The following is a 23914-nucleotide window of genomic DNA, read 5'->3' as shown; positions in this document are numbered from 1 at the left end:
CCTGGGAACATGACTCATGGTTTTATCTCTCATCTTCTGAGGGCTCTCTGAGAGGGAGAATGGGAGAGCACAGCAAGATTCCTGGGAGAGTGGTAGGAATCTGGGGTGCCAGTGAATGGGGATGGTGACATCATAGTGGTGATTTCAAGGACAAAGGGGAGCAGAGCCTCTGTGTCAGAGCTTGCTCACCCTTGTTCTGAGATGTCTTAATCTAAAACATGTCTATAGGGAAATAATTAAAATGAATATATGTGATAGCTTAATGTAAATTCAAATAATCTAAGATAATATATCAGGCATTTTGTAGTCTGAATATTTGTGTATCATCAAATACAGAATAGTGCAGAAAAACAGTAAGAAAAATGTGTTTTTAAAGTGTAATTTTAGGGGTGTCTGGATGGCTCAGTTGGTTGAGAGTCCGACTCTTGATATCAGCTCAGGTCATGACCTCATGGTTCACGAGATGGAGCCCCATATCAGGCTCTGTGCTGACAGCACAGGGCATGCTTGGAATTCTCTCTCTCCCTCTCTCCCTCTGCTCCTCCTCCGCTCTAGTGTGGGCACATGCACTTTCATTCTCTCTCTCAAAATAAATAAACAAACATTAAAAAAAAAAAGTGGAGCTTTAGACAAACCATGCTTTTGTTTAAAAAATAACAATTCACCAGTCTGTTAAAATTAATTAGGTAAATCTCAACTGAACAGTTTTTGATTTTTTTTTTCCCATTCACCCAAGTCCATCAATCTGTTTCTTCACCTGGAGGTGAGGCTTCATTTCACTCCATTTTTTCTGTAGACCTAAAATGGTCTGGATGCTCCCTCCAAGGTCAAGTGCAGACACAGGCATAAGTGCTTCCTGAAGAAGTTTTAAGTTGTAAGTGGTCTGAAATATATATTAGATAGTTATGTGTTTATGTTCTTGGACACCATTGGCAATCCAGTGATGACTGGTGCATCATCAAACTTTTCAGTCCCCATGAAAACACTCACTACCTCAAGTGATTCTGTGGTCCTAAACTACCAATGAACAAAAGCACAGGCCCTGGGTTTCCTTTACTTTGTTTTGTTTTGTTTTGTTTTGTGGTAAAATACACATAACAAAATTTACCATTTTAAACAGTTGCTAATTGTGCAGTTTTGTGGCATCAGGACATTCACATTGCTGTGCATCCATCGCCACCATCTCCAGAACTTCTTGCCATCCCAAACAGAAACCCCATACCCATTTACCAGGAACTTCCATTCCCTCCTTCCCTCAGCCCCTAGTAACCACTATTCTGCTTTCTCTCTTTACGAATTTGACGACTCTGGGTACCTCCTGTAGGTGGGATCATACAACATTTCATTTATTTCACTTAGCATCATGTTTTACAGTCTCTTCTATGTTGCAGTGTACATCAGAATTTCATTCCTTTTTAAGACTTAATGATATCCATGCATGTTCCTGTACCTTTCTAAGTTGTTCTTTGAATGCTCCCCACTGCTGTTTCACAGGTTTGCTTGCTGTGGCTTTAAGTTGCCATGTCATCCGAAGGTGGCTGAGTTCTTCTCTTTCTGCCTTCTGGCTTTCCATAATGTTCTCCATAAAGTACACTTCATTTTTCACATTTAGTATTTCATTCTTTTTTGCCTGTTAAATTAATAATCCATATAATGGCTTTTCTTCCCCAAGAGACACAACATTTTTGTATACACTCTTTTAGGAGACAAACACTTGATCATGGCCACCACGGAGCATGGTTCTGAGATCAAGACAAATCTGGAATGCTTGTGTAAAGGCACAGCGGGGCTCTCAGAACCTCTGGTCTATGCTCGGACACCAGGTCCTGAGTACTTTAAAATCCAGTAGTGTTTGACTCCCCACCCTCTCCACCCCTGGCCAGAGTCTGGTTATTTCCTGGGGCTTAAGGGGTGATTAAATGAGTGTCAGCATCCAGAAATGTTGAAGTTAAGATTATTTTAATGCATAAGTTTTGAAGTATATTCCATCTTTTATTTTAACATTGTAAATAATGTTAAATAACTCATTAGAATATGTCAAAGTCTCAGCACCAGGAAATATGAGGGGTCTGCTTTTCTCTTTCAACTATCCCATTGTATATACTACAGTTATTTCAAATTTTCTTTGTGAACAGTTCTTAAAGCTACTCCCTTTTGTAAGAACTGAAATGTACATCTATATATCTCTGTATTTTTATCTCTATTATGCTACCTATAATACACAGCAGAACCCATCCTAAACAATATTTTTTAAATCCCTGCTATAAATAAAGTTAGGGTATCTTTCACATATTCTTAAGAAACTATTAATCAGAATCACAACATCTAAATTCAGAGTCCTCTTCATTTCTACATGTCCAATTTCTACATGTTCTGGCTGCCTGATTTGAAAGCCTATAAACAATGGTTTTAAACAGGGGAAATTCAATTGCAGTCAGAAGAATAAAAGAAGTAAAGAGTAAGACCATGTACTTTTTTGTGAGTGCAAACATTAAAAAAATGCAGAAGAATATTTAGTTGACAAAATGATGGTTTTTTACTTTGATGGCTAGCCTTTCTCAATAAATCCTTGAATTTCTCAGGAGCAAATGTGCATAGATTTCTATACAGTAAAATCTTGGTTTGCAAGCGTAATTCATTCTGGAAACATGCTTATAATCCAAAGCACTTGTATATCAAAGCCAACTTCAAGAACCATTGGCTCAGTTGTGATCGTGTGACATTCGGCATCACTTCCTACTTGTACTCCAACAAGACATTGTTTGTTTATCAAATTAAAATGTATTAGAAATGTTTGTTCATCTTGTGGAACACTTGCAGAACAAGTTACTCATAATCCAAGGTTTTACTCTAATCACAATTACAGCTAGGGATCTAGAAGTCAAGGGATCTTTTAGATTGTAGTCAGAAGACAGTGTCATAAATGTGTGCTGGAGTATTTTAACAGACCATCTTATTTCTAAATTATTTTAAATGACATTAATATTTCACATTTATATTTTTATATTAATTTAGACATTATAAAGTGCCAATTAATTACAAAAGAATATAATTGCAAGTTCTAAATCAGATCTCTCCTATGAATTTGGGGATTCAGAAATAAAATGATATATGCTGTAACTATGGTTAACAAGATGATAATATATCATGAAAGATATCAGACAACTTCAGCAGAACCCATCCTGAGCAATATTTTTTTAAAAGATGCTATAAATAAAGTTAGGGTATCTTTCACATATTATTAAGAAACTATTAAGCAAAATATAATATATAATTTAATGTAAACTTGGAAATTGCAGCATATCAATGTCGACTATAATCAGCAGGGTATGATTCTAGTGAGGCCTGGAAAAGGGAGTGCACAATAGTATTTGTGCTATCTAGCTAGCAGGATTCAAGAAGAGTGATTATGTACTTGGCAGACTTGAGTATTTTGACCACTCACCAAGATTAAATAATTTGCCCAAGGTCTAGTTAGTAAACACGCTACTCATTCTACTTCTGTTTAGGGGCATGGAAAAAATTGTCATAATCTTATCTAATAGGGTACTAAATTACCCATTTTCCATTTGGATTCAGGCACAATGAATGGTGTGTCTTGTTTTCCAGACACGTTGATAACAGGAAGGCAGTATCCTGGATAGCATCCTTGATATTCACTGCTATATATTAGTAAATTAGCACTTTCATTAACATGTCTGCCCAGAGTTCTCACATAAATCAATTTCTCTGATCTTGATGATTTTTTTAGATGAACTGAAAAATTTTCGGTGTCAACCTTGAAAAGATGAGCCACAGCAACCCAATCAAGAGCAGAACATTCAGTGGAAAATGCCAGCAGGCCTTCTTCCTCTTTAGCAACCACAAACTGGCTACCACATTTCAACAATAATGTTTGTTTGAAATCCTGATGGTCCAAAAAATATGAAGAAATTAAAACTGTGTTTTACTTGTTTTACCAATGATTTCCTATCTCAGAATGTTACTGAACCGATAAAGTTAACTATTACGTGGATCTTAATTCTTACCAGTAAGGAAGAATTTTATTATATGACAGTTTTTAAGGACCTTGAGGTAAAGCATGTGTTTTTATACATAATGTCTGATATTTGATGAATATTCACCAGTCCTGCCAACACAGGGCTACATGACTGGAAACCAAGAGAAAAAAGTAGACAACAGAAACAACTCCAGGCTCAGATGTTGGAGTTAGCTGATAAACACTTTGAAATACCCATGATTAATATGATCAAGAGAGTACAGGACAGATGTAGAGAGGACAGGAGAGATAATTGCATTGGTAATTGAAATCTAATAAAAAAAAGATACAACTGGAAATTTCATAACTGAAAAGTAAATTTCTGAAATGAAGTCGTAATAAAAAGGATAGATAAAAATGCAATTTGCAAATATTTGAATTCCTTCTGGGTGTAAATTAGAGAAGTACACAATTAAGAGACTAAAGACTATGTAATGAACAAAGTAAAAATGTGAAAGGTGACAGATCAATAGATAATACATGTTCTAAATGTTCCAAATGAAAAATCACTTAATTAGTTTTTACAGTAAAGCACCTGTACAACATAAGAACATGGGCGAATTGCTTAGCAAGTTTTCTCTGATGCTTAAGAATAGTATTAGATAAATCAGCACTATAAATACTTTTTTTCCCCACATAGACTTAATAAGAATGGTCTTCACACCACGAAGGTTGAGCTAGAGAAGATAAAGAGTTGCTCAGAGTGATGAGAAGAGTTACAGAACCTAATTCTTCCAGATGAATTCAGTCTCCAGACTGAGATTGATCACATTTCAGAGCACTGGGAAAATTGCAGATGTCAGTTATCTTTGCAAATCTACAGAAAATAAGAAAAGTGCCAGAAAGTTAGAGAAAGGAGAATGCCCTGGTTTTCACAAGGGGGAAAAGGATGGACTACATAATTTACAGATTGGTAAGCCCTACATTGATAATTAGTGCAGTAAGTTCATCATCGATCAAGAAGCTTGTAAGCACTTTGGGAAGAATTCCCTGATCACAAGGAGTCAACCTGATTTATGTCAAATTATACTTATGTAATGGATAGGATACTTTGTAGGCAGACCTTTCTTTGAGCTGTCTCTCTCACTACAGACTTAGGAAAAAGTTGTGAATTAATGGTTGAAATAAAGTACTATTGGAAGTGTCTATGATTGTTTAAAAAAACTGTCTAATCAAGCAATTGCTAAATGGGTTGGGACGTCAACTTGCCCCATAGACACTTTTATTAAAGCTCTACTTGCAGCCATAGAAGGCCTACTTATCAAATATATAGACTTAAACTTAGAAAAGATGGCTAATGTAGTAGATAGCAGAGTCAAGTTTACTTTAATAAGATGGAATCATAGGTAAAATGAAATTAAATAGTAATAAATAAATATAAAGGCCCACATTTGTATATGAAAGATAAATGCTTGACCAATATAAGATGGGAGTGATCTAGCTTGGCAGGAATTGCAATGAAAATGTAATGGGAGTTGTATTTGATCACAAGCCTAATATGAATCAGCAAAGTGAAATTATTGCTAAAAATGCTAGCATAGTCTTAGGTCTCCTTGGTAAAAAATGATTTCCACTTTGTTGTACTTTGTGTTGATGTTGTACCTCACTTTTTGGTTACATTTCATGAATGATTTTGGCAAACCATAGAAAATTCTGGGAGGGATAATTAGGATGCAGAGAGAAGTGAAACTGTCTCACAAATGATGGAAAGGATTTATATGTGGTTAGCTGCCTAAAAAACTCAGATTAGACATAGCAACTGTTTTCAATGTTTGAAGGACTTACATGTGTAAGAAGAATGAAATGTGAATTTTTTTCCCCTGTGTAGCTACAGAGGGTCAGAAACAGATACAAAGACAGATTTGGCTTAACATTAAAAAAAAAAAAAAAAAAGGTTTCTAGTAGCTGGGATTTTGGTTTTTTTTTTTTTTTTTATATGAAGTTTATTGACAAATTGGTTTCCATACAACACCCAGTAGCTGGGATTTTGTAACAATGAAATGAGCAGTTTCATTAGGAAGATACTTGAGGCATTAAAGGAGAGTTGGAGTAGCTATTTTTTAAAACTCTGTAGAGAACTTTATCAGCCACAGGTTGATATAAAGATTCTAGGGTATTTTACAAATACAACTTAACTAAAATTTAGAGTACATTTCTAAATATAATGGAGCTTCACTATGGAAAGATCTGCTATGGTATGAAATTTTTCAAAATGATGATTCATCCTAGATATTGTCTTAAGCTCCTGGAAATTTTGTAAAGACCTTGGTACATATTCTCAAAATAACACAGAACTTTTGCATGAACCTCTACTGACGTCTCTGTGTAATAGTGGCAATGTTGTATTTGGATGACAGTCACTCTTTCTTCTTAGTAGTTAAAATAGCCTTCATTATATCTGTGTGGATGGAACTAGAGGGTATTATGCTAAGCAAAATTAGTCAGTCAGAGAAAGACAAATATCATATGACTTCACTCATATGAGGACTTTAAGATACAAAACAGATGAACATAAGGAGAAGGAAGCAAAAATAATATAAAAACAGGGAGGGGGACAAAACACAAGAGACCCTTAAATATGGAGAACAAACAGAGGGTTATTGGAGGGGCTGTGGCAGGGGGGGTGGGCTAAATAGGTAAGGGGCAATAAGGAATCTATTCCTGAAATCACTGTTGCACTAGATGCTAACTTGGATGTAAATTAAAAAAAAATTAAATTAAAAAAAAAATAAAAATAAATCCATCCTGACTGAAAACATAGCCTTCATTATAAATTAATAGAAAGTCTAAGACCAAATAAGCATGTAAATGCTGGGCTTTAGGACTGTTCTAGGTTGAATAAAGCTAAAACAAACAAACAAACAAAAAAACTTCCTAAACCAGCAAGGTTGATTAGCAGACAGTTGAACTTGAATTTATGATTTTGACGTTGATAGTAATCCTTGCAGAAGGTGTGACACATTTAATATCATTCTTACCATATTTATTAAATTAAGGAACTCAAGCCCTAGGTCTTGAGTTAAAAAGCTCCTGTTTAAAAATAGCTGCCACTGCTTTTCAGCTGAGTCAAACTGACGCTTGGATTCAGCATCATCCTCTTCCTTCCGTGGGATTTCAGTTTGGTAAAACTCCTTTAGGCTCTGACACTGCTCCTCTAGCTTAAAAAAATGAGAATACAAATGAAAATTAAAAACACTTAAAAACATTTTTTAAAGTTTATTTATTTATTTTGACAGAGAGAGTATGCACACATGTGTGCACGTGCACAACCCCCAACACACACATGATCGGGGAGGGACAGAGACAGAGAGAGAGAGAGAGAGAGAATCCCAAGCAGTCTCCGTGCTGTCAGTGCAGAGCCCGATGCAGAGCTTGAACTCATAAACCATAAAATCATGACTTGAGCTGAAATCAAGAGTCCAATGCTCAAGAAACTGAGGTACTCAGGCACTCCTTAAAAACATTTTTAAAGAAAAATAACAGTAGATTCTAATAAAAGCCTATTTAAAAATCAAATGGAAATGACATTTCAGAATTTTTTATTTTATTTATTTATTTTTAACATTTATTTATTTTTGAGACAGAGAGAGACAGAGCATGAACAGGGGAGGGTCAGAGAAAGAGGGAGACACAGAATCTGAAACAGGCTCCAGACTCTGAGCTGTCAGCACAGAGCCCGATGCAGGGCTTGAACTCACGGACCGCGAGATCATGACCTGAGCCGAAGTCGGACGCTTAACCGACTGAGCCACCCAGGCGCCCTGAACATTTCAGAATTTTTTAAATAGTTATTCAATATTGTCAATTAACTGAAAAGACATGCAAATCTATTTAGGTTGTTGACAGACAGGAGTACCCCTCAGTAGCAAATTTAGCTGACAAGTTTGTTACCTATAAGACCTACTTACCATAGCCAAAACCATATTTATGTATTATATATGTGCATGTTTTGCAATTGGGGACAATTTATGTCAAAGACCAGGGTGGCTCCATTTAAAGCTGAGTTTTATAATTCAGAAGAAAGTCATACGACACACATACACACATACAACCAGGGAATACAAATCAGAAAGAAAGAAAGAAGTATAAGCCTGTGAAAAATTATTTGTGATTATTAATCACAATTTCTAATCAGTGATAAACCAGAATAAAAAGTACAATTACTAATTTTCTGTGCAAGTATTAATATTAAGCTGCCTCAGGAGCTAATCTTACTAAGGTATATTACTTCACCTGCCTAAAATTTTATTTCCTCATTTGGTAACCAATGCTAGCAATACTAGATTATTTTAAATCACTGACTTTGATCAGAGCTTATATAAAACCAAATGCACCTGCAGAACTATGGATTAACAGGTAATTGGATAATGTAGAAATAGTAGAAAATTTTTGACACAAGCTTTTATGCATTAAATTAATATTTAATAGCCAATAGGATGAGACTGAAGGAACAATCTAAACAGGGTGAGAAATTTCAGGCAATGGTTAGTCACTATATTTTAAAGGCATTAACATCATCCTTCATCTAAATGAACTTAATAGGTGAGCCTGCAAATGTGCTCAGAAACAGTTCTATTCTCCTTTCCCAATTCCATTTATTCATGCGTCTGTTTTGCTGATGCTTCTTTCCTTAGCCAAGAATGATCTTTCCTTAATTTTCTGCTCCTACCTATGCTTCATGAGCTAGTTAAAATGCTACCTCCTCCATGGAGTCTTTTAAGATTCCCTAGTAAGAATTAAGCATTTATTTCCTTGGGTTCCCAAAGATAGTTCTGGGAAAAAGAGAACCATAAGCAAATTATCATAACACAAAAACAAGTATACACAGAGGGACCACCAACTCTACACAGAGTAAATAGGGAAGAACTTCCCAAAGGAAGTGGCATTTGATCTGTGTCTTTCAGAATTGTCCAGGGTGAGAGGGAGTAGAAGGGGATCCCAGATGGAAGGAATAACATGTGCAAAAGCACAGGTGTGAAAACACTGACTGGTTCAGAGCATGATAAAAGCTCTTAGTGTGAGTGAAGTTCAGGTTGCATAAGCTGATCGGTTAAGAAAGAAGCTAGAGGGATCACTGTGGCAGGATAAAACTGGCCAGCAGGTTTCAGCTTGGTTTCTGCTGTAACCAACACGATGTGACAGATTCTCATTAGTGTGAAACAACCGATAGCTATCACAATGATTCAGAATCAGCATGACAACTATCAGTACTTCTATCAGTGTCAATTTGATGGGCTGTCTGTAATGTACAACTGTAAAAACATAAACTTTAATTCATCCTCTTTTTCCAACTTCTCAAAAAAGCCTTGAATGCAAGTAAGTATAGGAATTCCCTTCAATCAGTACTAGTTTATGTTTTGGATAAGTGATAAACTTTAATACTTCATCCATTTTTGGTAAAGGTATTTATACTTTGTTTCACAAATTAAATTTTTCGTAGTATCTGAATGCCAGGAGGTAATCCAATCAGATTTGCTTTAGAATGACCGTTTTCTGAAAGGAGTGTAGGGGAGAATTAAAGGAGGCAGAGAGAACAGATAGAAGACAATTTCTTTAAGCTGAGCAAGAGATGATGGGGGCTTGAACCAAGAAAGAGGAGGCACAAGTAGAGGGGAGGGGGATTCAGAAATCTTTTAGGTTGCCCCTATACATAAACAAGGGATAGCATGGCCTTTGATATAGGAAAAAAAACAAAAGGGAGGAGACTGGGGATTGAACTTCAGCTTCCATGTTTACTAGCTGTTTGATCTTGGATACCTAACTTCTCAGAGTCTCAGTTTCCCCCATTTTTAAAGTAGGCATAATAGTAACTAAACATAGAAATGTTATAAGGATTAAATGAAGTCAGGAATGAAAAGCATGGGGCCTTGTACAAAACATGTGCTCCTCGAGAGAGAGAGGGCTCAGAAAAGACTGTGAAGTTTCTACCTTGGACTTTTCAAAAATGACAGGGTTATTTATGCCAAAATACAGAAGAAAAACATATTTGAAAAGGAGACAACTGGTTGTGTTCAGGAGCCTATAGGAAACACAGGTCATTAGTATGATTAGAAGTTGAAAACATTGACTTGGGGCTCAGACAGCTGGGGCTGAGAAACTGTTTTTTGTTATTGGTGAATTGAAACCATAGGTGGGGATGCAAGTTTTGCAGGGAAAGTATATAGAATGTCCAAAAGAGAGAGCACAGGTAAGAGCTCCATGATCCACCACACTTCAGGAACAGAAAAGCAAATGAGGAAGAAGGAGAAGGAACAGATAAAGAAGTAGACAAGATGATGTCACTTATATGAATTATCCAAATAAAGTTAATCTATAGAGACAGAAAGCAGATCAGTGGTTGCTTGAAGCTGAGGGCTGGAAGCCAGGATTGGCTAAAAATATGCACCAGGGCTCTATTTGTGGTGATGGAAATATATATATACCAACACTGGAGTGCAGTGATGCTTTGCACAACTCTGTAAATATACTCAAAATCATTACACTCTAAAGTAGGTGAATTTTACCCTATGTAAATTATACTTCAACAAATCTGTCTTTTAAAAAGTCATGGGAGGTGAGAGTGAGTTATTTAAATAAATGTGGCAGAAAGATCAAGTGGGGTGAAGACTGAAAATACACCATGTCATTTGTCAACTGGTAAGTTGCCAGGACAGAACAGGGAAGACACTAGAGGCAGTGGGGTGAGGTTTGGGGAGCAGGCAGAGACAAGAAGTGTCATCTTCCCATTCTAGAAGTGCAGGTGTGAAGAGAAGGAAAAGTACAGAGTGACAGCCTTGGTGAGGGCAAGACCATTGGGCATGGATACAGACCAAAGAGAAGGAAGCAACAGAAAAAGCAGATTTGAACAATTAGAGGATGGGTCTAGCTGAAGCTAGACTCTGAAGGATGTAGGTGTGTACAGGGAGAGACTGATGACTGATTTGTGTTAGGCACAAATAGAGACTTCATGTTATTGGCAAATGGAGGATGAGTGAACATGTCAATAGGTTTGGAAGTCCAAGGAGGTCAAGACAGTTAGGCTCGATGGTCTTGTTTTTTTCAGTCACATGTGAGGAATAGGCATTGGCTGAGATTTAGGGATGGAAACTGGAGTAAGATGTTTGAGAATTGCTACTGAATGGGCACCAACTAGGGAGTATATGGGGGACCCAAGCAGAGACCCACAAATTGTAATGGTACCAATCAGCACAACAGTATGATTTTCCACAGGAGTGTCTGAAAGCTTGGAAGTGGAAGCTGAGTAAATAGAGTGTTGTGCTGATCTAGAATTGGGAATTGGCAGCGTAGGTCAGGGTAGAAGGCAGGGAGTTGACAGCATGGGGAGCAGGCTGGAAATGAGTAAGCAGGAGCTGGTGAGGAGAGAAGGCCACCCTGAGGGGGTAGGAGGGTGACAGACTGAGGAGCACTGCCAAGATGAGAAGGACAGAAGGCTCCACCAGGGTGGAGAACAGATTTGGTGAAGGCAGGGAGGATGAAAGGGCGTGAGGTCCTTCTGAGAACATGTTTCTTACAAAGCTAAGGTTCCAGCCCTAGAGAGACTCCTGGTTATGAAGGCCAGGGTGGCCATGGAAATAGATGCTGAACTAGAAGCCAAGCAGGTGCATTTTGGCAATGAAGACACAGAAAACAGCCCTTCTTTGTACTTTCTCCACCATTTCAAGTTTCAAGCAAATATGTTCATCCACTGGATAATCCTGTCAATTGTAATACCTTTGCCCCAAACCAAAGGGCTAAGAAATGACAAAAGGAGGAGGAGAGAGGTGGAAAAGGTATTACCTGAGATTTGCAGGGACCGGGCATGGCCTTTCTCCAGAGTGGTGAGAATTGAGAACATTGCAAAATGAGAACTGATGGAGGAAATGTGCTTAGACAGGACGGTGGCCATAGGAGGCAAGGGTGTCAGTGGGAAAATTGAAATCGAGCATGCTCCCTAACTTCGGTTGGCTCTACCTCCTGCTAGGCCAGTACCCACCTCCCTGAAAGCAGCAGGGTCTGTGTGCACTGCCACCAGAGTTAAATGAGGTGGGACCCTAGCACTTTTCCATTACTGATGTCATGTTCCAGAGACTGAGACCTTTGAGAGAGGGAATCTTGGTCTACTAGACAGGATTTTACAGAGTCTCTGGTCCAACCCTATCAAAATAGTGCCTCAGAGGAAGCTCTCAGAGAAAACTCGTTAAAAGGCATCAAACAAGACAGATCTGAGAGTGGACCCAAACGCCCGTAATTTCTGATTCTGTATATGTATTTTAAATGAATCACACTAATTGCTCGAGTATTCAAAAAGATCCATGGTAGAAGGCAACTTATTTTTAAATAATTTTGTTCTATGTTTAGGATATTGTAAATGTTTGTAGGCCACAGTAGAAAGTGTTCCGATACAACCACTTTGCTTATTTGTGAACATATCTACACCTACACACTTGTATTATTTTTTAGTAAAACAACTTACTCTTTGAGTCCTTGTATGGTGCCTTGGAGAATAAAGAGCTTGTAAGTGAGTACATGCATGGGACTGGAGGACATGGACCCACCCACCAGGGCTTCCATCCCCAGAGAAAGCAGGAAGATGGGCAGAGGCCACCTTGCTGAAGAAGGTCAGCATATAGGCACTGTACCTCCTCTGATGACTTTAGAAATGCCACATAAGTTTGCAGGACTTGTGACCTGGAGCTGATGCTTCGCCCAAGTATTTTTAATTCTTCCTCTAGCCATTTAGCTTTAGAAGAAAGCAATGCCACTTCGTCAGGTTCAAATTCATTTTTCTCTGTCATAAGTTTTGTAGCTGCTTCTAATTCTTGTGCTGTCTCCTATGGAAGCCAAGCACAGGGGGTCAGAAGCTGACAGGGGAATCATGGACATTCACATTTCATTACCTGCTGTACACCATCTATTACAATTATTAATTGGACTCAGACCAGCTCTCCTCAATGAAAGAAAGGCACAACTTTCAAAATTAAAAAAAAAAAAAAGAAAAAGTCATCTTAAAATGAAAACCATTTCAAACCATTCTCTCAGCTCCACTGAGAGAATGTCAGCTCCACTTCTTATTTAGAGCATTTATTTTCTGTGTCACAAATAGAAGAAAGGTTAGTATGAAAAGTTACAAAACTAAATGGCAGATATGTTTTAAATAATTTATATAATAATTATACACGAGAATGGCTTTATGAATTTAACAATAGCTCTAGCAAATACTTAAACTAATTTTGTTATATAAGAGATGGCAAGTTAATAGAAATTGTTTACTCCTTTTTTAATTTATAAAATAATGGCATGTCAATTATGCAGTCTTATTTAAATCTCGATCTAGAAGTGTTTTTAAACAAGTGTAGGGGAAATGTTACATAGGAAATCTAAACAGCCTAAAGGGTTACTCTTCTGTGTTTTGTTTTGGGTGCAATTTCTTGCAGTAAAATCTCACTGATAAAATGGATAAACAGGTATTGTAGACATTACATATACAATTGACCCAGAAAGAACCATGTAAAATTTTACATGAGACTAAGCTAGGAATCAAGCAAAAACCAAAGAAAAAAGCTTCACTGTCATTACAGCAAGGAGGAATTGCTTCCCTGCTTGTATTTAATATGCTTCCCAAGTACTCCATTGAATGAAGCTAATTTTCATTTCCAAGTGTTGCATCCAGATAGCACTCTGGGTAGGAGGAAGCAGGGGAGTTTCTCCCCACGTAATTTCCTTGTTCCTTCTAAAATTTTGAAAATAAAACAATGAAATTGAATTCAGACATACGTTTTATTTTAAACATTTTAAATAATGAGTAAAAAACACTCCATTAAAAAAAAATCGGCTTGTCTGTGACTTCCCGAACATGATGAAGGTCCTTTGGCTTAGAACGAATGGAGTAACAAGGCCATTGCCTACTGACTTGGGTGAGCCAGGAGAGACGCTAGACTCACCTTCCTAAACACCCGTTGGGGCACACTGGGACTCAGGGCAGATGAGAGCCACTAGCTAGAATATTTGAACTAAGTGTCATGTGAAAGGGGTAAGGGGAAGCTAGAGAAGATGTTAAGAAGAGGAGGGTATTTTCTGTCCCTGAACATTGGGTTTGCAAACAAGATTGTGTTTTTATTTGCTTTCTGGAATCTTGCATTAATGCATGTTGCTTCTGGTAATTTTCTTTTGTAACTTACTCTAGCAGAAAATCACAAATAGTCTTAGAGAAGCACTCTCCCTTGCCTCCTCTGGCCTCCCAAAAGGAGTTGCTAACATCTCCCAGGCAAGGAAAAGGGGCCAAATGAGTGTTTAATACCAGGTTACAAAGTTTTAGTGAGCTCAACACCCTAATAAATGCACATTGAAGTATAAGTAATTTAGATGCACACAATAGAAGTTTTAAGCCATTATTTGCCACAATATTTAGAATTATAACCCTCAAAAGAGCTAGCATTAAGTTCTATAACCACTGAATATAAAGAAAAGAAATCATATTTATAAAATCATAACCACAATAATAATTCCTATTTAATTTACCTTAGCTTGAATATCTAGTTCCAAATATTTACTCAAAATCTTCCCTGATTCAGAAAGGCTGGAACCGACATCCATTGCATTGGAAAGTACTGGACTGATTTTCTGAATTGACGTTTCCACCTTTACCAATAAAGAATATATTGCAGTGTTAGTAATATATATTTGCATACATGTTTGCATATGTATAGAAAACATAAATTCTACCCCACATTCCCATTGTATTTTAAGTGGGTATACCAATTTTCATCTAAAAACAGTTTTAAATATTTTAGAATTTTGTGTTTAAATTAATGTTGCTCTTCATATGACATAATACTATTGACCCACCAACAGAGGGCATATAGACACACATTTATTAACAGACATGTATTTTATTAACAGCAATGAGATATAAATAATCATCCATATCTTCTAAGAATTTATTATCTATATTTCCTAGAAAGGATAATGCACTTGCTAACACATCAGCAGAGATGAATTTATCTGATTAATTAACTCACAATAATCTACTGTAAGTTGAATGGGGCCCAGTTTATAGGCACATCTTGAAGTAAAGGTCCAAGGCCTGGGTATGCTATGGGTCGCCATATTTAGGGACACTGGGATAGCACCAAACCTTGTATATGTGACAGTAAAACACAGGGACATGCTTAGGCCATTTAACTGATGAACATGGGGGACTATGACTTGATTTCCAGTACCCATGAATCAATGAAAAAGTAGGCTTTAAAGGGTTCTATTCCATCCAAGTTGCATTCTTCATCTCCTGGTTCTAACTAGAATCCATGCTTTCCATTGTCAAATTGGCTCTGAATTGGCAGAAAGACAAAGAGCAACAGTTGTCTGAGTTCCTACTGTGTTGCCCACCACCACCAAATTAGCTTGAGTCTCAAGCTCTAGAGAATGTGGCACCACAGCTGCTTCCATATTTGGAATCTCTCTGGACGCAGGCATCAGAACAAGGCTCAAATTCCCAAGTTGCTTGATCAATAACAGGTGGGAAGGCAATTTAGACAGAGACACAGTTAATTAATGCCCTCTCCCGTGAGGCCTACTAATTCTACTTGTTTGAGTCAGGCACAGGAGTCCACTGTATCGGATGAAGACATCATTGAAAATCTGAGACCCAGTGTGGGTATCAAGGTTCATTAACATTAATGTCATTGAGATATTACTAGTTTTTGCTGTATGTCCCAGCTACAGATAAGTAATTTTTTAATTTAGTCAAATAGTAGTTGCCTGGTTTTCTTCCTCTTTGAAAACAGGAAATAAAGTTTTCCTGTACTAAGCCATTGCCTCCACTCTGAGAAGAGGATTTTCACATCTATGCTTTTATTCAGAATGGCCATGTCCTTTGTACTGATCTAGTTCAATAAAGTATGATAACAACAATTTGTTCTGGAAATCTCTGAGACATCATTTTTGGTATTTATCTGCTGTCCTTGTGTTGTACAATACCATGTTACTTGAAATTTGTGCATATTAGAACTGAACCATGTTCCAATATGGTGTTCCAACACCGAACCATGTAAAACAAGGACACACAATCTCAACATGCACACATTTCAGTTCTGCATAAGGCAAAAACTGCCTTTGTGTACCTGTGTTCAGGGCTGGTATGGCAGGTAGGATTACATGTCAAGTTTTAGCAACCTGGGACAGGAATGGTTGATGAGCAATAGTGAAGTACAACTCTATGCTGTTCAATTATAAAACCCAATGAGGAACCTAAGAGAAGCCAAAGAAGACCCACCACTACCTGCCCGCCATGCACCCCATGCTGTGGTTGCCATACCATCTAGTAACAGCAGGTAAGGAGTTGCATCTAATTAGTAGCTAAAGGAGGACACATTTAAGAAACTACCTTCTTCAGGTGGCCCTCCACTGAGGCAGTTAATTGCTGTTTCTTAAGAGCAAATTCCTTGTGCGCTGAACACTGTTTGGTCAGATGGTCCACTCGTCTCTGAATGCATCCCATCATCTCATGGACTCCGGTTATCTGAGAGCTGAATGGAACCAGTCAGCTGTTAGTTCACTCCACCTTGATACAGAAGCCCCAGGAGCAGGGAACATTTGGAAGTGGATCTGCTCTTTCAAGATAGGGATGAGTTGATAAAAGTTATCAAGCTTCAGGCTTTAGGATAACAGAAGTTAAGTAAAACCAAATTATGTTCCTTTGTTTAAATCAGTTGGTCCTGAGGGAAAAGATGAGTTATGGGTTTTTGCAACCAAGTCTAGTATTTTCTAAAGGTTTACTTTTTAATATTTCTCTAAAATATTTTGAGAACCCTATGGCAAAAAACACAGTATGTTTGCCAAGAGTTTTCCTGGGGGTATTATTTAAAAGCTTCATTTATCTAAAGATGCTCTTTGAATAGAAATGTGGATCAACCAATTAACAAGCCATTTACTAATCCAATAGGGTAAAATATTTATGTAACACAAAGTTCCTTGTTCTCAATGATTACAAATGCTCAAGGCTGTATTCATTAAATGAAAACCAAGTTATCACCAACAATTAGGAATCTAGTGTACTTGTTCATAAAAAAGAGACTAAGCCTCATATTGTCATTTTTTCACCTGTGTACTGGTTTCAGGAGAAAGAGAAAAGTGACATGAGATCTCATAAAATGCACATGCCCTTAAAACAATACATGACCTTAGAGTTGGATCCCATTTGCTCTAGTCTAAAGATAAATTAGCAAGTTTCCTAACCACGTCCAATTTAGGCCTACCAGCAATGCAAGACAATGAACAAACACTGCTGATGGAGTGAGCACCTCTTAATTTTCAACCTACCCCTAAGACAGAGACTCTCCTACTATGTAAGAAATTTTGAAGTCTTTAACTTTGTGTCAGTCATTTCCTTCAAATACTAACAAAGATGAACATGATACCTCTTAAATTTAATTACCCAGAGTTAAAAAAGATCTTGGAGCAAGGTATAGATTTCAGTAATTTTTACCTCAAATAATTAATTTATGACTCTGTAAAAACAAATTTAATTAGTAATGAAATGAGGGCAAGATCCCAAATGACTGAGAGGTAAAGTAACTTCACAGGAATGACAATAAAGCTGCCAAAGGGGTGAGGGTTCATCGGGCAGCTTGAGAATCTTGTCAGATGTGCATGGGATTCATGTATGTCCTGGAGGTTCCACTGAAGCCCCAGAGAAGTTTAATTGGGGGAAGAAAATGAAACTACTGTGAGAAATCTTACTCCTCACACATAATATTCCACAGATGTTACACTTAAAACAATTAGTTTTGCATTTTAACAACTCAGGGATGGTGAAGAGTATAATCAAGAAATCAGGAGAGTTTCACAGAAATAATTCTAGTGATACCTAAAGTCCACAAATTTTGTAAATAAAAGCAGTATACTGGTAATACCAACTATAGTTTGACTTTAGACTTTGGGACATTCTATACTAAAAAAGCACTTAAAAGCCCAGTTGTCCTATATAAGTTCCAATATAAGTTGTCCTATATAAGTTGCATATTCTCTGTAGAATATGCAAATCTGGAATGAGAAAGATAAATAAAAAAGACAAGTGAAAAACCAGCAGCAATGTGGAAAGAAGGTACAGAGAACAGTTTGTGAAAGTAAATGTGTAACTGAGCACTTTTTTAATGTTTGAAGGCAGCATTTTTAATGTTTGTGACAAGGCAGCATTTTTAATCTTTGAAGTAGTCTCTTTTCTAATTTTCATAGCTACCTTATGATCTGGGTATAATTGATATCTCCACTTTGCAGATGAGCAAACTGAGAAACGGGAAGGCTCAGTAACTTCTCCAGATCACCATTATTAAGTGGCAGAGCTGGGGTTTGAGCCTTTTATCTGACCTCAGAGTCCACACATGACCTCAGAGTCTTGACACATGACAGAGGGTGGGAAGGTATTCGTCCTCTAAAATTTCACTTTCTCTGGAGTTGACTGTTAGGGAAACAGGATTAGCCTGGCTGGCATGGCATGTTCTTTTGAAATTGGCAGACTTCTCTAAGGCAACGTCTGCTTGTAGTTTGCGAAGTGATCACTAGAGGGGCACTTGTCCAAGTTCACATTTTAAAGGGACCTCTAGCACAGAGGACAGAAATGAGGAAACAAAACCAGGTTAAGCGTTCCTTTTGTAAAAATATTGCTCTTTAGCAACTTACAGTTTTAATTTAGATGACTCATAACCAAGAAAATACAATCTCTCTTTGTCTTTGGAAGGACCATTCATTTTCGATTTTTCAATGATCCAGATTAGGTCTCATTTTGTGGTAATGTGTGTCTTACTGTATATATCTATTACACTATAAATTCTTTAAGGGAAAAGACAACATTCTTTTCACTCATCTATCAAATATCTCCTGCAGTGCTAAGCACAGAGCCTTGTTAGTAGATCAATGTATATTTCCAAATGAAATAAAATACACTTTAATCAAAATTTAAGGGAAGAGAAGACAGACTAAGAAAAACATATGCACAGATAGTTACTGTATAAAATGTCACTAGTCCCCACTAGGTTTCAAACAATGATGACTTTGCTCTTTGCTCATTTACAGTAGTTTTGGGCTATCCAAAGACTGACTAAATTCTTCTTTGATGTTTAGCATTTATCATTAGGTTGACTGATACATCTTCCCTATTTAAAGCCTTAGAGGGGCCCACTGAATCTCCTAGGTCTGCTGTTATTGCCTGTCCAGTGTGCACTCCACTTTTACTTGTGGCATGGACCCCTTCCTCAGTATGAGGAGTTCTGAATTACCCTAGCCAGCTCTGGTTTTCCTTTCCCTATGTCAGCTAGATCATTTGTCTGATCAAGCATTAATCTCTTCCCTTTCCTGGATTCCCAATGGGCATATATCTGTCAGAACTCCAACCCTAGTAACCACTCCCTCTCCATTCTTTCTTGCTGAAAGCCTAATGTGTGGGTTACAACCAGCTCTGATTCCATCAGTCTCAGTTAGAAATTTTAAACACTGATTCCAGACTTTTCTTTTGAACATTCCAGAACATTTTAAAACATGTATAGCATGCATATTGGCAATTTCCTCAGAGCCTGAAAAGCAGATGGTTTGATCAAAGGAAAAATATGACCTCACTCTCTGCCAGCAATTCTTACGTGAACTGAAAATAAATTACTAGAATTCCGTCAGTCACTCAGGAATGAGTCTTATTACTTGACAGTAATATTAACTAAATGACAGGGCAAGAACTGAGGCAGATAACAGAAACTTGGACAAAGTGCCCTGTCATTTCATTCTGATTCTGAAGCCACACTACTTAGGTGCTGCCTGACTGGGTGGATAGGGGCCAACCGTGGACTTCTGGGTCTAACAACCTGTGGCTCTATAATTTGCTTTGTATCTAATGATTGATCTTTGGGCTTCCTCTATTAAGAATGGATTAGATGGTGCCTGTCTGTAGCATGAACATGAGGTATACCAGATTATTCCCGATGTTGACTTTGACTTTTCCAAACATCACAGATACTCAGAAATGACAGACTGTGAGGGCTTCTGCAGACATTTGTCAGAAACTCCATCATGGCTGCGTTACTCCCTTATTCACTGAGTCAGTAGAAGAGAGGGAAGGGGGGAAGGAACATGACTGACTTTTTTTTTTCTAAAGAGCAGAGACATATTGACTCCTGGCTCAAAAATAGACAGTTCTATTTGTTGTTCAGAAGCAGTTGCCCCATCTCTGCATCTGTCGCAAATTGGGGCTGGGGGAAGGGAGCAATTCCCAATGTTAATGTGTTCTCATGGTTCTTTCTGGAGGACAGCAAGTTGCTTTCAAACCTTTCATAAATTACTATTGGCAGCCCATCTGGATTAGGAGCTGAACCAGATGGTAAGTACTTGACAGCTTACTCTCTCATCCGAAGAAATCAGCTGATCATAGTTTTTCTTTTTTGTCTATGAACAAATTATACTCTGAAAATGGGGAAAAATATTTTCCTTATCCATAGCTTGCTGCAGGGACCCAAACAGTGCCCTTTCATGTTTATGATCTTTATTTTGGAGGAAATAATGCCTACTCTCTGGTTTTTATCCCTACTTTGAAAAAAGTGCTATTCATACTGTAGAAGTGAAATGTATGTCTTTACAAATTTTTTTTTCTGACTCAAGTTATACACATTGCCAATCCCTCACCACCAAAATGTAGATAAGTGAGGCTTAAAGTACAGGTCTCCTGGGTTCTGGTCCAGATGCTTGCAGAGATAGCCACAAGCTCCAGTCCTAGGAGGACACAGCAAAATATGTCCTGTGTGAAGGGCACCATAGCTAGGATTCTACCTGAAATCAAAAGGGATGGTGTTCTCTCTCCTTGCAAAAGAAGGTTGAAAAACGCTATAGCCAACTGGTACTGAGGCCAAGAATCAGACACATCAGGGGAGTCAGGAAGCCCACCCCACCTTCTGCTGCATCTCTAGAAACCACAGCATCTCTGCGGGTGGCCCTGATCAAACAGCACAGGCTAGACTGGAGACACTGAATGCAGGTGGAAGTTACTTCAAAGCTGGTAAGGAGGGAAGAGCAGGGAGGAGAGAAGAAAGCAGGGAAAATAACCCTTCTCCTCCAGGTGAGAGTACAATCTAAAATTTCAAGACACATGAGGAGTATAAATCTTAAGAAAAGACATTCAACAATCAAGAAAGAAGTGTACTCAATCTGAAACAAAGCAAGTAGCGCAATCTGAAGATGACTTCAACATAACTGAGATCATTAGAAAGACAAAGAAAAAGCCAACACCCATAATAAAAGAATAAGAAACTCTGAAACAAAAACAGTCAGAACTAAAACAAAAGTAGATATAAAAAATGAGTTAGAAATCCCAGAAACAAAATCAATATGGTTATGAAAACTGGAGAAAAAAATCAACAAAAGAGATCAATGTGAGGGAGTCAATGAGAGTAAGATGCAAAGAGGATAGGTCAGAGTCCTGGAAGACAGACCCAGAGGCCCCAGCATTCTCTGCCAAGAGTTAAAGGAGAAGAGAAAAGAGGGAATAACAACAAATCAATATTTAAAGAGATAATTGCTGAAAATTTTCCATAATTGATGACACAAATCCTCAGATAAAAAGGGCATGGCAAGAACTAAAGAGACCAATATTCTCATTTAAGATAATTTGGAAAATATGAAATTACATTTTAATGTGTTTCTTTCTAAAAAAGTGTCTCTCTTTGCAGCCCTTTTCTCCCTCCAAAGTTAGAATGGTGCTCTCTACACACCTGCTTCTCCCACTTAACATTATATGGTAAGGATACTCTCTGTCTTCAAATAATCCTCAAAAACACACTTTCCATATTGGCTCAGAATATTCCATGATGTGCCTACCCTCAAACTATTTGAACATTTCCTGATTTTCTGGAAATATTTAGGTTGTTTTTCAGGTTTGCACTATTCTAAACAGCACCATGATGGGCATTTTATTCATAAATAGGCCCACTCACTTTTCTCCCTTACTCTTTCCTGTGTTGTTGTTGTTTTTCTCTCTCTCTAATATGAGAGGACTTCTTTTCAGTCATCCATCACACATATTTCTGCCTCTTTAGTCGGAGTTTCTCTGTGGACTCCATAACCCCAGGCCTTCTTCCTCTGGCATTATTGCTACTTCCACATCACACCATCAACAGCATACATGAACAAATTCACACTGTAATGAATGACTCCTAGATATTTGACAAGAACCTAATCTAATTACTTCCAGATGCAAGGGAAAGTGTGAACTTAGGATGTCTTCCGTACTAACAGTTTCAGAATTATAAAAGCATTGACAATGTTACCAGGCCCAGCTTACAGTTACAACATTTACTCAACCCCTAAAAGGAACAATTTAATATACACTTGAAAATATTTGGAAAGTGGCTGAGTTAACAATTACCTTAAGCACTCAACTTTGTAATATCCTAAATTTCAGTATCTGACATTTACCATCTAAATGCATTATCAAACTTGTTTTAGTTTTCTTTTAAGTTATTTTAAGTCCTTAAATGTTTGGTAGAATTCCAGTAAATACAACCATAGATAACTCTACCAGGAAAAGGAAACTTCTGTTTTTGTTTCTTTGTTTTGTTTTGTTTTGTTTTGTTGGAGGGTGGGGATTGTTTTTGTTTGTTTTCCACTTAGGATCTTTTAAAATATTTTTACTATGATAAAATCTTTCTTTTAATATCATCCCAGCACCATAACATTTCAAATCAAGCCACCTAGTTTGTAAATAATAAGATAAGGAACATAAAAAAGTTTCCTACATGATTGACCTTGAAGGCTGACCTGAAAATGATGTCATGAGCTAGGAGGGGAGACAACACTGTTACAAATCCAACAACTAAAGAATGATTCAGAACACCACAGAATGAAAAGTGAAGCCAGGAGGTAGATCTGACTAATACAAAGGAATTCAAAAAGTATTGTATGGTGGATACTGATTCTGTTCATCCTGGCTAGATGCAGAGCCTTCATCCATGTCAGATTATCAAATTCAACAGTGGCCTTCTCAAGTCCTTCCCTTGACCTATCCTGATCCTAGAAGCTAGGGATTGTGTCTCCCTTCTCTGAAGAGGTGGCCCCAACACCCACTGTCCCCATGGTTTCCTCATGCCTTATGCACACTCCCTGGATGTGTTATTCCCTGACTAGCCTCTAGTAACATTCTTGAGATTCAGGGCCAGGTTTATATATCTTTGACTACCCTTGAAGCTTGGTGCTGGCATGTCAATGTGATGCCTATATGTACACTGAACAACTTTTTAAATAAACTGAAAGAAAAAACTTTGCAGGGAAGGGCAGACTTGAGTTGAAGCTAGCAGATAGGTGGAGTACATTGTCACATTTTAAGCATGCTAGAATAAAAAAAGAATCCACGTGATCAGGCTTTTTGTTATTGATTAAAGTTCAATGAAAGGAGTAGACAGAGAGCTAGCAAACTGACATAGTGGTTCAGACCTGCATTCTAGTACTCACTTTACCTCTTACTACCATGTGACTGGTAATAGGGAAAGTTATTGAATCTCTCTGTGCCCTAGCTTCCTCCTTTGCAAAATAGAGACCATGATAATAACAGTACCTATATCACATGGTGGTTTTAGGGACTAAAACTTTTAATGTATATAAAGCACACAAATGCTTGCCATTGTTGCCAATGAGTGTTTGAATACAGTCTAACTCCTACCTACTCTGATGCTATTTCATGCCCTTCTCTCCTGTCTCCATCTCTTCCAGTCACACTCTACACACCCTTCTGTTACGTCTCTGTGTTGCTCTGCTAGGTCCATTCATCTCCCAGCTATTTGCATGGTAGCTCCTTCTTCTTGAAGATTCTGTCCCTGACTATAGTGTCTACCATGGTCCCCTGCCCACAGTGACTCTCTATCCCATTTC

General features: G+C 37.7%; 1 protein-coding gene across 1 annotated transcript in view; it reads right to left on the bottom strand.

Moving 5' to 3' along the window:
* Window positions 1-23914, bottom strand: part of CCDC141 (coiled-coil domain containing 141) — a 205516-nt gene that overhangs the window by 42392 nt on the left and 139210 nt on the right. Inside the window, exons 9-14 of the mRNA XM_047085862.1 lie at window positions 16401-16542; window positions 14537-14656; window positions 12658-12849; window positions 7018-7197; window positions 1451-1630; window positions 758-883 (exon numbers count right to left, since the gene is read on the bottom strand). Of these exons, the coding sequence (XP_046941818.1) occupies window positions 758-883; window positions 1451-1630; window positions 7018-7197; window positions 12658-12849; window positions 14537-14656; window positions 16401-16542 (940 nt within the window). The remainder of the gene's footprint in view (window positions 1-757; window positions 884-1450; window positions 1631-7017; window positions 7198-12657; window positions 12850-14536; window positions 14657-16400; window positions 16543-23914) is intronic.

Source organism: Lynx rufus, unplaced genomic scaffold (assembly GCF_022079265.1).
Source record: "Lynx rufus isolate CCGP_SWC_20201006 ecotype Redwood Valley unplaced genomic scaffold, mLynRuf1.p SCAF_2, whole genome shotgun sequence".
NCBI lineage: Eukaryota > Metazoa > Chordata > Mammalia > Carnivora > Felidae > Lynx > Lynx rufus.
Note: the sequence above shows the minus strand (reverse complement) of the source record. Positions and strands in the feature narration are given on the sequence as shown.